The sequence below is a fragment of the Larus michahellis genome, chromosome 22 (genome assembly GCF_964199755.1).
Source record: "Larus michahellis chromosome 22, bLarMic1.1, whole genome shotgun sequence".
Lineage (NCBI taxonomy): Eukaryota > Metazoa > Chordata > Aves > Charadriiformes > Laridae > Larus > Larus michahellis.
The window spans coordinates 5,141,361-5,155,458 of NC_133917.1; the positions used below are offsets into that span (position 1 = coordinate 5,141,361).

The window sequence follows — 14,098 nt, forward strand, 5'->3', positions numbered from 1 at the left end:
TGTGCCCTGTCATTAGCCAGCACATCTTCTGCCTCTCCCCAAGGTGCAAGGTGGGGCTGTCTCTGCTAGGGCACATCCACCAAGATGGCACAGAACTGACCCACTCTGCCATGTGCAGCCATGTGCAGCCCCCTTCTAACCAACGACTTGGTTATAAAGCCCAGGCAGTGGTGGGATTGGGCATCCATCACCGGGATGCGCCGTGCCCAAGGACCGCAGTGCTGCTGGCCCCCACAGCTCTCATGCTCTCTGCCCCTTGACTGCCTTTCCCAGGGGAATGCCGAACCCCTGACTTGTCTCAGCCAGATCCAGGGCATGGTATGGGACCCCCCAGACACAGGGGGCTTGTGATACCCACCAGGGAAAGCACCATTTGTTGGTTGGGACAAATTTTCCATCCACCAAACCCATCTGTATTTGGCCATTGTTGTCCCAAAGTCAGCACAAAACCGAGCAGCTCTTCTCCCTTTTAAAGCGGACAGAGGGTGCCAGGCAAGACCGCCAAAGCCACGGCGCCCAGACACCCCCCCTTGTCCGCAACCCCACGCCAGCTCCCTCACTGGGGCGCAACCTCTGGGCACGTCTCTGGCCCGCGGCCCGGAGCACCTGCCCCCTTCGCTGCCCCTCGCCAGCCTGGCTGGCGGCAAAATGGGACATGTCAGTGCCGTGAGAGCTGGGGGCAAAGGGCGGCTCCGACACATCAGCCCCATTACGTAATCTCGAGTTAGGGTTTCTCCACCGCTTCCCACGTGCCCCCGATGTGTGAGGGCAGAGAAAGCAGGGAGAGGGTGCTGGGGGTGGGAAAGGGAGGCTCACGAAGGGAGCTCCTGGGGCGATCCCCCGAGGTGCGTGCAGCTGGCTGGGGTAGAGCTGCGTGACCACAGTCCTGTGGTCCACCCTGCAGGCACTGACGACCCTGCTCCAGAGGCTGGAGACTGAGCTGAACCGGGTGGGAAGAGGGTCGGTAGGGGGAGGAGGGTGGTGTCTGACCCTCTCCCCGTCTGGCTTGAAGGACGGCTTCGCATCTGCTGTCCCGCTCCAGGATCAGGCTGTGGTGGTCAGAGCCATGGGCAGCTCTGGCTGGAGCAGGGGCCAGGACGCTCATTGCCCCAGAGGACCTGTGACACCTTGAGCAGGGACGGAACAACCACTATCAGGAGACAGCCTTTGTCCACGCTGCGTGCGTCCTGAGGCAGGCACTCCCACCGAGCCCCGCGGGAGCGGGGACCTGCATCTCCCTGTCAGGTCGCAGCAGCCGCCGCGCTGAGATCCAGGCTTCCAGGCGCTGGTGCCTCCAAGACTCAGACCTGAATGGTTCCCGCTGACCCAGCTGCTGCACAGGCAGGATAGAAAACTCGGGGATCAATACTGTCTGGGACCCAAGGCCACTTGCGCAAACCTAAAGAGGATTTGGTGTTTGTTTTTTTCTGGTTTTTTTTTTCTCTTCTTTTTCCAACACTTCTTTTCACTGTCTGTATTTATTGAACAAACAGCTTTTCTGGGGCCAGTGATGAGCTCTTGGCTGCAGCAGGCGTGGGCAGAAAGGAGCCGAGCGAGGGGCAGAGGGGCTGTTGGCTGGGCCCTGTGGCCCTACAGACGCCTCAGCTGGGGGGAGCACAAGCCCGACACCCTGAGCTGAGGCATCCGTAGGTGCCACAAGCCCTCAAGTGGGGCTGGGATGCCCCCGGTTCCCCTTCTCGGCCCCACAGCACTCCTGCCAGGCACTTCGCCCACTCCCCACGGAGCCCAGAGCAGAGCGGGGCTGGCTGCCTGTCGCCGCTGCCCAGCCCCTGGGGGGCACGGGGTGCCTGAAATGGCCCCCTCTCGCTCCCCAAACCCCAGCTCTGCCCTTTGCTGGGCTGCACATGTGCTCCCTGCACACCACAAGACACACAGCAGGCTCTGCCCACCAGCCCTGCAGACACTGCCCTTGCCCTCAGGCACAGTGATGGGGGACATCTCCCAGTCCAGACCTCCCTGGGCCTATGAGTTGTCACCGCGTTGCCTTCTGTGCCCCAGGCTGTGGTACAACCAGCCCAAGCTCCACAGGGCAGCTGCATCGCAATGGACATGAAGGTCCCGCTGATTCGGGTGCCTGGGGCAGCAGCAGCTCCTCCGGGAGGGGTCCCACTCTCCGAGGCCCCTCCCTGTCCCTGGCGGTTTGAGATTAGGGCAGAACACATTGTCCTGGGGCTTTGCCAACCACCTGAAAATGTGCCTTCAGGTCACAGGTCCTGGGTGCTGCGACACAGGCCCTTCTCGCCACGCATGCGGCTTGTCCCGCTCCCGTGGGAAAACAGGCCGCCTGGGTGCAGCCTGCGGCCCCTTCCCCGCTCGCAGCACGGGCAGAGGGTGACCAAGGGTTCAGGAATCCCACGGTGGCACTGCCACCTGGGGAACACCGCCGGGCGAGGAGGGTGCGGTCGAGGAAGGGTGATGCCCGAGAGCCCGGCACAGGCACAGCCCCAGCACGCACAAGGAGCTGCTCAGCCCCCCCAGTCGGTGGCCCAGGCAGGAGCTGTGTATTTATAGCCCTGACAAGCTGCACAGGGAAAAGCGACTACCTGGGCTTTACCACAGCCCTGGCCTATTTTGCAGGTCTGCTCCCTTGTCAGCAAAAGTGACCTCGGTGTAAGCATGAAGGTGGGAAAAGAGAGGGGATGAGGACTGCGTTCCCACCACGGTGTCCCCTCTCCCCCTGCTGTGACACCGCACTTCTGCTGGGGTCCTGCGGTCCCTCAGGGGCTTTGGGGGGTGTCTCGGGCAGGCAATGCCCAGCTGCCCTTAGGTACCGCCGCGCTGGCGCTGGCCCTGGCGAGGAGCCCCCCCCGCAGCCCCCCAGCCTGGCCCAGCGCGGGCGATGCCATGCAGACAGCATGGCCCCGGCACTTGGGCTGTGCCAGATGTGACACGGGGAGGAACACGGGGCTCCACGAGGTGCCGTCCCCTCGGCCTCTGCCTCGGGAGGCGACAGCGACGTGCAGCTGCCGCCGGTGGCTCCTGGAAGGAGCTTTTGCCAGTATCAACAGATCCCGAATCCAAGGTCCAAGCGCGGCGTGCCAGGGTGTCCCTTGGCAGGGCCAGGCTCCCAGGGGAGGGGTGGGAATTCCTGAAAGCCCCCGGTGTTGCCTGGAAAAGCGTTAATTTTTAATTTTCAGGCTGGCGGGCAGTTTCCAGCCAGCAGCCCCCGGCTCGGAGGCACCCGGCGATCCGCGCCGGGAGTCCTCGGCCGGGCTGCTGCGAGGAGCCGGCCCCGCACCGCCGGCCCCGCTCGGCGCCCGTGCGGGGAGAGCCGGGCCCGGCGGCCCCGGGAGCGGCCTTGCCCCGCGCCGCCGGGCGGCGCCCGCGGGCCGCGAGAGGCGTCGCGTCTCGGATCAACGGCGGGGCCGGGCCGGGGGAGCGGGACGCAGCGGCGGGGCCGGGCCGGGGGCGGGCGCGGGGCAGCGGGCCGGGACGCGCCTTGCCCCTCTCGCCTCGGCGGGCGCCGGGGGCGGCAGCCCGGTCCGCTGCGGGCGGGCGAGGGGCGCGGGCGCCGCGAGGAGCGGGGCCGCCGGCCTCCCCTCCCGGGCCGTCAGCCCTGCTGCCCTTCCCGTGGCTGGACCCCGGCCCGCCCAGCCCCGCGCCTCCGGCCCTCTGCCCGCCTTGCCCCGGCCTCCCGCTCCGTGCCGGCCCCGGGGGTACGGGCTGCCCCCCCCCGGCACTGCCCCTGCCGAAGCCTCCGGCGCCGGCTCCGGCACTCGCTGCCCCCCAGCCCCGTGCCCCCAGCCCGGGCTCCTCCGCTCTGCGGCCTCCGGCGCTTGCTCCAGGGAAGAGGGGCCTGCGGGGAGGAAGCTTTTCAGTGCCGGCGCCCGGCCCATGCCGTGGCCCCTGGGCGAGGGTCACAGCTGCCTTTGGCGCTTCCTCGGCTGCCAGCTGTGGCACTGCCACGCAGAAATGGGCGCTCTGGCGGGAGCCATGCTCAGGCGCTGGCGCGTGAGCTCTTGGGGGGGGTCCCTGCTTAACCCAGTCCATTGGCACCTCTAGGTCAGGTCATCAGGTGCCACGCTTGCCCCACCGGACACGAGGTCAGAGGCCCAGAAGCCATGTGTGCAGCAAGTGCTGGGCCTGGGGGGACCCGGGGGGGTATTTTGGTCAGGTCGGTCCCTGGGCTTTGCTTTCTGGGAACTGCTTAATCAACAACACACTTATGCAACGGGTGCAAGAACCACTCACAGCTCCGCGCTGACCCCTGGCCTAGATCTGGTGGGCCAGAGTGCACGGGGGGGCACGCAGCTGTGGTGCGGGGGGGCCGGCAGATCGGATGCTCTTGCTCAGCTGGAGGTGAAATGGGCGTTCATGGCAGCAGCCGTAGGGTGCTGGCCAGTGCAGAGGGATTGAATCCCTTTGGGGAGACCCTGCTCCCTGGCCTGGAGAGGACAGTGGGTTAGAGAGTAATTCACCCTTTATGCCACAATTCTTTGCCTCCTGTTGCGTGCTGTGCCACAGCCCTGATCCTGGCTCTGTGAATCTGGCAGGGAAGGAGGAATTCAGGACGGCATCGTGCCTCAGTTCCCCTTTCCTGCATGTGTGGAGCTGTGGTGTGGCAGCTGGGACGTGGTGGTGACACAGAGGTTTGAACGACCCCCCTGGCCTGGCACCGGGGCCAGTGCCGCTCAGTGCTGCAGCCTGGGACTCCCTCCGTCTCGCTGCGTGTGGGGAGAGAGTCAGGCAGAGGGACCTGGTTCCTTCCACGGGTTGAAGGTGGGAGCAGCCCTGCCCTGTGAGGAATTTAACCTGCCCTGAGGGCCAGAAAGGAAACGCTCCACTTCCAGTATGGCATCATGGAATAAAAGGCAGGGGAATGGGCATGTGGTGCACATTTGAGCGTGTCCACAAACGGAGCATGTACCCAAATATTTGGGATGAGGGGCTGAATATGTATTTGCAGGGGAGTGTGCAGATGCGTATGTACCACTGAGCACCTGGGCAAGCGAGTGCGTGTGCTCTGTGAGCGAGCACAGTACTCGTGTACCTGGATGGAAGCGCCGTCCGCTCAGTCCTGCTGGTGCCAGGTGGTGCCGCCTGTGCGCTGCCCGCCGCCGGGGCTCCCCGGCCCTGTGGGAGCTGTGCTCCCAGGCCAGGCTGTGCCCACTCTTTCCTCCCTGTTGACATTCCTGGGCTATTCTGGGAGCTGCCAGCAGGCCCAGCCAGCTGAGAACTTCGCCCCTTGCGCTATGGTTGCATCACCTCCGGTGGGTGCTTTTTCCCAGACAGCCCACTCTGTTTACACGTCACCTTGTGCTTGGCCAGAGGCAGAGGCTCTGTGTGGTCAAGACCTTGGAGTCAGTGCCGCACAGCACGGCGGGCACAGGACATTCCTGAAGGGCTGGCCGGGCTTCAGGTTCCCACTGCGCTCTGTGGGTTCCCTGCTCTGGCACAAGAGCACTGGGCTGTCCCACTCCGCCAACAGCATGGCACCTTGCACCACTTTTGGGAGATTTCTACAGGGCCCTGCCCTGGCTCGGGCCATATGCCCTGCTCTAAGCACAGCATCTGGGGCTAGGAACCCGAAGAACACCTTCAGCTTGATGTGACACTGGCTGCCACCTCATGAGCCCTCAGTACATACAAACATCCACTTTAATTTGTGGGGAGGTGGAAGCAATAGTATACATCTTCGCTGGCCCTGCCCGGCTCTGTCCTGGGGTGAGGCTGGACCACGCAGTCCAAAGGATGGGCTTAGACCGCCAAACTCATCACACGGTTGGAGTGACAAAAGCCCAGAGATGTGCACGGTCCCCAGGGAGCCACAGGGGTCACCCTGGAAACAGCCCCTCATCCCTGCTGGGTCCTCTGTCAGCGATAAACGAGATTGGCCCTGCTAGGACGACTCAGGGGGTGGCCGGGGGGCAATGCCCAGGCTGCGGGGGCAGGTCTGCGGGCTCCACGGGCAGGCAGGTGAGGCCGGGATCCATCCGGCAGGCTGCTCGGGGATCGGTGCTCCTCCACCCGTCCAGGATTTGCCCCAGCCCTCGCTTCCTGCAGGTTTTGGACCAGGCAGAGGAGCGCAGCACCCTCTGCCCCCGTGGGGGTGCCCGGCCGGGTCCCTCTGCCCCCCCGGGCAGATGCCAGGGTGAGCTGCGGGTCGGCAGAGCCTGCGTGCACACGCGTGTGCAAGCCCCTTGGGCACACACCGGCACGGACGGCTATTTGTGCACACCCGTAGGAAGCCTCCCGCGCACAGCCTCCCGTGGGCCCCCCCCGCTCGCGTCCGGCCCCCGCAGGCGGGTGCTCGGCTCCCGCGGAGGACCGTGCCCGGCCGGGGGACCCCTCCCACGGGGAACCCGACGGCCTCGCACGGAGCGGGGCGGGCGACGGAGCCCCACGGCTCGCCGAGCCCCTTCCCCCGGACAGCGGGGGCGCCGTCCGCCACCTGCCCCGGCCGAGGAGGCGTGGGGGGGGGGGCTAATCCCGGTAATCCCCCGCCCCGGCCGCGGCCCGACGGGACGGGACAGGCAGGTGAGCCGGCCAATGGCGGGGGGGCGCCGGGCCCGCCCCCGGCCGCAGGTGCCCAAAGCGGGCGGGCCGCGCCGCGCCACTCCCGGTGCCGGCCCGGTCCGTCCCGTCGGCGCGGATGGCGGCGCGAGGCGCGGGCCCGTGGCTGCTGCTGGCGGCGGTGCTGTGCGCGGCGGCGGAGCCGCGCTGCCCGTCGTGCGCGGCGGGCGCGGAGCGGCGGCTGCTGGAGGAGGCGGCCAAGCGGCAGCTGCTGGAGAAGCTGCGGCTCCGGGAGCGGCCGAGGCTCGCCCACGCCGTGCCCCGCGCCGCCGTGGCCCGCGCCCTGCGGCGGCTGCAGGCGGGCGGCGCCCGCCGGGGCCCCGACGACGAGGAGGAGGAGGAGCGGGGCTACGAGATCATCAGCTTCGCGGAGCCAGGTGCGTGCGCGGCGGCCGGGCGCGACCCCCCGTGGTCGCCCACGCGGCCCCCGAGGGCCGGGGCCCCCCGAGGTGGCTCGGGCGAGGCGGGCTGCGCCCGGTGCCGGGCTGCGGGAGAGCCCGGGGCGGCCCCTGCCGGGCCGGCCCGAGGGGCAGGGTCTCATCGCTCGGGCTGGTGGGGACCCGCGAGGATGTGCAGCCCCTGAACCTCGGGGTGCTGTCGCACGGCTGGGGCTGGGGTCCTGACCATCCGCCTCCCGGCAGCGGGCTGAGGGTGTCTGGGGCCACGCAGGCTGTGATTAAATCATTCGTTAGTGCACCTGCTGTGCACGGGTCACCTCCCAGCACTGCTCATGCAGGAAGGCTCAGCCTGAGAGAAGGAGAGATGGCCCTTCTGTTGCTCCTGCATTGGCCGCTTGGGACCCTCCCCCCGAAGTGCTGCAATGCCTGTCCCCTTCCCGAAGGATGGGGGCAGCCCAGGCTGCCTGGGACTCCCAGTAGTTGGACTTGGGAGCTGCAAGCACTAACTTGGGGGAGTGGGAAACACTATCCAGCCTTGTGCTGTGCAGCAAAGGAGAAGGGGCAGTGAGAGCAGGTGCCCCCTGCCCCCCCTCTGCCTGTTGTGCCCGGCAGGGTGGGACAGTTCCTTATTCCAACACCATCCCCTCTGGGTAGCATTCCCAAGGAAGGGAGGGGGACAAACTGGGGGCCCTGTGGAGAGAGAGGGGTTTTTGAGTCTTTCCCGAGGAGGAGCTGAAAGAGAGCGGCCTCGGTGTGCAGGATGCTGGTGCAGCCTTACCCTCCCTCGCGTTCTGCAGCATTCACCTCCTCATCCCTTTCTCCCCTCAGAGCCCACGTCTCCCTCTGGCTTGGGGCTGCAGTTCCAGTTCAGCCGTACGCAAGACCAGGACGTTCACATCCTGCAGGCTCAGCTTTGGCTCTACCTTCGAGTTCCCCGGGACCTGGTAGCCAGCCTCACCCTGAGGATCTTCCTTGCTGGTGGGGAAGGTGATTTGGTGGGGGGCAATCGCACGCTGCTGAGCGAGAGGCGACTGAGTGCTAAGGGCAGTGGCTGGCGCGCCTTCACCCTCATGCCTGCCCTGCAGAGTTTCTTTGGGGGAGAGCGCAGGACCCTGCGGCTGGAACTGGAAAGCCGCGGGAATGGGGGTGATATAATGGCAATAGTCAATGCCAGCCGGTCCCACCAGCCCTTTCTGGTGGCCAAGGCAAAGGTGCGGGAGCCGGGACACCACGTGGCCAAGCGCAGCCTTCGCTGCAGCCAGAACTCCAACCTCTGCTGCCGCAAGGACTACTATGTGGATTTCCGCGACATCGGTTGGAACGACTGGATCATTAAGCCTGAGGGCTACCAGATAAACTACTGTGTGGGCCAGTGCCCTCTACACGTGGCAGGCAGCCCTGGGATGGCCTCTTCTTTCCACACAGCTGTATTCAACCTTGTCAAAGCTAACAACATCCAGGCATCGGGGCACTCTTGCTGCGTGCCCACGCGACGCCGGCCACTCTCTGTCCTCTACTTCGATCGCAATAGCAACATCGTCAAGACTGACATCCCTGACATGATTGTTGATGCCTGTGGCTGTAGCTAGGGCTGGGGGAGCCGTGCTGGGTACCCCCCTTCTCCAGGACTGTCTCTCTGGTGGGGGGGCGGGGGGGAGAGCTCCCTTGGGCTGGAGTCAGACCGTGGTGCAATGGACCCCTTGGGAGGGAGGGAGAAGGGTGTTGTCGGGGGAGCAGGGGATGTCTCCAGAGAGCACTTGGGGTAGGGGTCTCTGGGGACAAGTAGGACAGAGCCAAGGCCGCATTAGGCTGCTTGGGTCTGAGCTGCGGGTGGCTGGTGACTCCGGGCGTCCCTGCCCTCGCTGGCAGCATCCCCCTGGTCCCAAGGTGATCCCGCATTTCTGGTCGTTGTGTTCCCCTCTGTGTGGGGTGAGGGGGCCCTGCTGTGCTCACATCCAGAGCGTCTGGTGACACTTTGGGACTCAGCCTCCTTGAGAGCAGAGTGGAACGCAGGAACGGGGCTGTTTCCCCCAAGTGGGGAAACTGGAGGACAAGAGGCAGTCCTGCTTTTCTCCCCTACTGCTACAAATCTTCCTGCACCAAAGTTGGGCCGCTTGTTGGGAACAGGTGGAATGAGGCAGAAATAACAGACCTGGAAGACGAGGATGAAGGGTATGACTTTGTCAAGAACCCCAAAACTGCAATGACTAGACACGGCCCTCTGCTCCCAGGAGGGCATGGAACTGCGAGGGATGGCCTTGCTTTGTGGCCAGGTCCTGTGTATTTCTCCTGTCATTTCCCTGGGTTTTGTGCTTTTCTTCCCTTCTTCCCATCCCACCAGTCAGGTCTCTTCCAGCCCAGTGCCTCCTTACAAGGCGGTCTAACTCAGACTTTGCCTTTAAGACTATACTAAAGGTACAGATTTTCTTTGTACCTCTAGTTTTGCAGCTATTACTACTTCTACAGTAGAGGTTTATGTAGCTGTTGGGACTCCCTGGTGCTCCGTTCTGTCTTCCCACCTCTCTGAAGATCCCACTCTGCCTTTGCCTTCCTGATACCCATGTATGCAATGCACCCATGCAGCCTCTGCTTTTAATTTATTTTAATACCTTGGTGCGGCTTCCCCAATAAATGGGTGGAAATGCAACATCCAGGCTCTGACTGCTTTTTTTCCTTGCATGAATGGGGTGGGGGGGATACGGTCCTGCATGGCTGGAAGGTCCTACTCCTGGCCCGGGCCCCTCAGGCTCTGGCTGGGTTCTGGGGCTGGAGCATGTCAGTAGGTGCCAGCCATTAGCCGCTGTGGCCAGCACTGCTGGCCTGGGAGGTGAGAGGAGCTGTCGGTGCTTCTGCGGCTCCCTGGTTGCCACGGGGTGTTGCACACCGAGACCCTGTACAAGCAGGGCTATGCGGGGGGCTCTTCCTTGGGGATGGGGGACCCAGGGATAGGGCAGGGACCGTGAATTGGTACCACCTCACCCGGGGCTGGAGAGGGGTGGCCTGTAATGTGAGCATCAAAGCAGCTGCTGGAGGGCGTAGCCTAAGCTGAGGATGCTGTTCTTCTCCTGGATCAGTCCTGAACAGAGCTCAAAATACTGCAGCTCTGGAGATTTGGTCCCAGCGGGGTGACCTCAAGCCACAGCTCACCCCCAAATGCTGTGCCCCCAGTGCAAATACCAGAGATTGTGCCCAGTCTCCTCTCGTATGCTCCCCTAAGCACCACCCAACGACGCCAGTGTCAACCCCATAGTACCCAGTCGTAAAGCCTGGCAGTGCACAAGCTGGTGGATGATGGGGAGTCTCCTGCATAGTTTGGGGTGGGATGCTTCTGGAGTGGGAAGCAATGCCCCCTGCTCATCCTTCTGGGATCCCACATGGCTGGCCTGGGTCCCTGTTGCGCAAGCGCCTGCTCAAAGCTCAGTTTGGGGCTGTTTTATCTGGGGACAAACCCACTTGCTTTCCCAGCTTGGCCCTGTGCTGCACCCTGCAAGTGGCCAAAGGGCAGCTTTCATCAGCCAGCCGCAGCGGGCATCCCCCCAGGCTGCAGGGGCGGCATGGCCATGGCCCACGCTTCCACCTGTGGGGAAAAGCTGACTGCACCTGCAGGATGCCTCGGCCTTCCGGGCGCTCTCACGGCTGCAGCACGTGTGTTGCTGGCACCACGGGGCACTGTGTCGGTGCCCCCAGGAGTGTGTGTGCCAAACACATGCTGAGAGTTGTGGGCGTGCATTGCAGGTAAATGCGTGGAGATGTGCACGGTGTCTTCATAGTCTCCCTGCTCCCTCCCCGTATCGGCACTCTCGGCGGGGGGTGAGGCATCCCACAAAGATACCAGATAGCGGGTTTTCCTTTGCCAGCAGCACAGCATCTTCCCTGTGGCAGTGAACGTGTGTTTCCAGGGGGAGGGAGGGGGTTGTCCACACGCGTGTGCGTGATGTGCTGACTCACTGACACACTGACACGCTGACCCACCAGCCCCTGGCCGAGATGCTGAGCTGGCTGTCGTGGTACCGTTAAGTCTTTAATCTGGGTGATCATCTGGCCCTGCTCTGAGCTGCTTTAACTTTCCTAAACAGGAGGCCAAGATTAACCATGGGGCGGGGGACGTGGCAGGGTTGGGGGTCTGGTGGTTGAGAGCTGCTGGAGGGGGGCTGCCCAAGTGTTTTGTCCATGCAGGAGGCTCAAAGCTGGTGGCAAAACAGACCTGGGCCTGTCTGGCCATGCGGTGGCCCCTTGGGAAGAGGCAGGTGGTCTTGGGGCAAGTGCCCGGGCCCCGGGGAAGGGGACCTGGCGGGGCCATGGCAGAGTGGGCAGCAGGGCTGGCCCCCCACGGTGCCCAGTGCCCGGACGGGCCTTTCCTGGCAGCTTAGTCAGGGTCACACTCAGCTCAGGAGTAAATCTGCTGAGCCGCTTACGCCTATTACGAAACGGGGATGTGGGCAACCCCTCTCACCTGCGCCCACCACCTTGTCCCTGCCTCGGGGCTGGTGCTGTGGGACTCGATCCCCTGCAGCGGTCTGGGGGCACCCTGGGACACGGCTAGCTGTTCTGCCCTCGGGCCAGAGGAAGGGGGAATCTCTGCAGGCATTGCCCCCCCGGCGTGTGCCAGGGCCTCCCTTGGGGGGCAGAGACACCCCTCCACACCCCGTGCTGTGTTGGGGGTGGCTGGCAGCGAAAGGAACTGATCTCAGGCTGGGACAGCAGGGAGGGAAACTGAGGCAGGGAGCAGCATTTGCAGGCCGTGGCTGGGAGCTGAGGTGTCTCCTGAAATCTCTCTCATACTGTAATCCCCACATCGTCCCTCTGCTCTGGGGGTCCCATGCGGTCAGTGGAGAGAGCGTTCCCCGGGGTCGTGGCATGGGTCGTGCCGTAAAGCTGCTGCTGGGGTGCACTGGACACCTGCGGTGCGTGATGACACACAGGGGCACCGGGAGGACAGGCTAATGCCAAGGAAGGCAGAGTGCCTACGGCGGGGGTAATCCTGCTAAGAGGCTCTGAGGTCAGGCTGGGTGCGTGGCACGGCTCCCATCCCCTTTGAGGCTCACACTGGGCTCGGGCAGCGTCGTCCCCGAGAGCAGGATGGAGCTGGTGGGAGCTGGGAGCAGCTGAGCGCTGGGGCAGGGCGCGAATGCGCACGCCCCCACGAAAAGCGAGTCTGGGGTCACCTGGGGAGCTGAGTATGCAAAAAATGGGGCACACACTCCCTCCGAGCAGGCTCTCCTCCGGCAGGAGCCCCCAGGAACAGCCTTTTGCCAAGCCCTGCTCCTGGCCCAGCCCACTCCAGCCCTGGCGGTCCCACTGCCCTGCCTGCTCTGGGATGTAAGGCTCCGTGAGGCCACCAGCGTGGGCCCAGGGCTCCCGTGTGGGCTGTCCAGGCTGGGGGGTTGTAGCTTCGGACTCACTTTCCCAGCAGTCAGGGAGCGAGGATGAGACAAAACGGGGCAGGGGCAGAGCTGCAGGCAAGAGCAGGGTCCCCAGGCCTAAGCAGGTCTTGGGGAGGTCATCCTGCCTCCCCACTGTGCCCTGCTGGCATGGACACACGCTGTCACGTTCCGGCTAGGGACAGGTGGGCAAAGGCCACTTTCCCTGAAATAGCTGCTTGCACCCAGGGCCAGCCTGGCTCTTCCCCTACATTTAGTCGCTGTGGCACAGGGGGGACTCACCTTCGTTGTAAAAACAAACAACAAGGAAAAGCGCTGCCGGGTGAGGAATTAATTTCCTCTACCCCCTGCCTCCCCTCCCCGGTCCCTGGAGCTCCCAGGCTGCTTTTCCCGCTCTCGCTCAGACACGTTCTCTCCTGCCTCCCTGGGTGCGGGTACCACCATTGCCCTGCTTTCCCTTCACGCGTGCCAGGACCTGGCTACCTGCAGACCCTGTGAGCTGGATGAGGCCGGGCTGTTTCAGGGAAAGGGGGCTGGCTGTTCAGACTGTTTCAGGCACACGATTCCTTTGGGGAAGGGAGCAGAACACTCTGCAATCTGCTTCCGGAGCTGCTACCGCCCCAGCTCTCTGCTGTGCAGTGACACCAAACGCCACGTGGAACTTGCTTTTGCCCCCAATGGGGAGGTACAGCCGTGGTGGCAGCTGTGGGCCACCAGGCTGCACGCGAATGACAGTCACCGTCAGGCTCCTGAGATGGTCTCGGGCCCCGCGGTGCATGTTACCCTCATCCCCTCCACCGCTGGCGGCCCTGGAGCAGTTGATGCAGCGGAGAAACACCGGAGTGGTGCGCAGGAGGCAGAGCTGCAGGCACCGCTGCCACACTGGGACATGGCTGGCAGAACTGCCGGGACAGCAGTCAGGCTATGGGCCACGAGGCAAGTGGCCAGGGCAGCTTTTGGAACAGGAGAAGGATTTTTGAGCCACAGACATCGTGGCCGAACAAGGAGGCACCTGGGAGACAGGATCAGGGCAGCCCCAGGAGGATTGCTGGACGCCTCAGCAGCTTGCAGGAAGGGGAGGCAGGAGGATCTCCAGGTGGAAATGAGGGGGTCATATCCTCCAGCAGCTGAATGGGGTCACCTGCAGGGGTGGGAGGGTTGGTTTGAGGGAAGGGGAGAGGTTGTAGAGCATGCCCACTGGGGGCAAGATCACCTTAGGGACAGGGCCTGCACCCAGCCCCTCTGGTTCTTCGGGCAGGTGCACAGGGTGCAGCTGCCCCTGGGAGACGGGCCCGGTGCTCGCCTCCACCCAGCAGCCCCGTTGCAGCGGGACCCTGGTGGGCAGGGGGGCGCCGGGGCACCGCAGGCCCAGGAGCGCCCAAGCTCCGGCCTCACAAAGCGGGTGACGATGGATGCGTGTCCCCGGCTGGAGGAAGAGCCCGCTGGCCCGCTTGCCCCAGCCCCGCACCCTCCCCAGGCCCTGCTGCGCCAACCCGGGGGCCTGGGACCCCCCGCTCTCCATCTCCCTCTCGAGGGGGTGGCGCCCCAAACCCTGCTCCCTCCCCACCGTTTCAAGGCGGGGTGATGTGAAAACAGCGATGTCCCCGCGGCGCTGGGGAGCGGCCCCACCGCACACCGGCACCGGGCCGGCGCCCGCGGGGGCCGGCGAGCAGGCGGCTCCGCCCGTCGCCACCAGGGGCCGCTGCCCCGCGGTCCGCCGTGCCCGCCCGGGCGACCGGCCCCGTACCTCCCCCCGCCCCGGCACGGGGTGCCTGGCGGCTTGGC

General features: G+C 64.8%; 1 protein-coding gene across 1 annotated transcript; it reads left to right on the forward strand.

Annotated features, from left to right (window-relative positions):
- Nucleotides 1-6,613: 6,613 nt before the first annotated feature.
- On the forward strand, nt 6,614-9,579 carry LOC141733943 (inhibin beta C chain-like). The gene is made up of 2 exons (XM_074565034.1): nt 6,614-6,911; nt 7,761-9,579. Exons 1-2 carry the CDS (start codon nt 6,614-6,616, stop codon nt 8,519-8,521), a joined length of 1,059 nt encoding a protein of 352 aa, XP_074421135.1. The 3' UTR covers nt 8,522-9,579.
- Nucleotides 9,580-14,098: the final 4,519 nt, after the last annotated feature.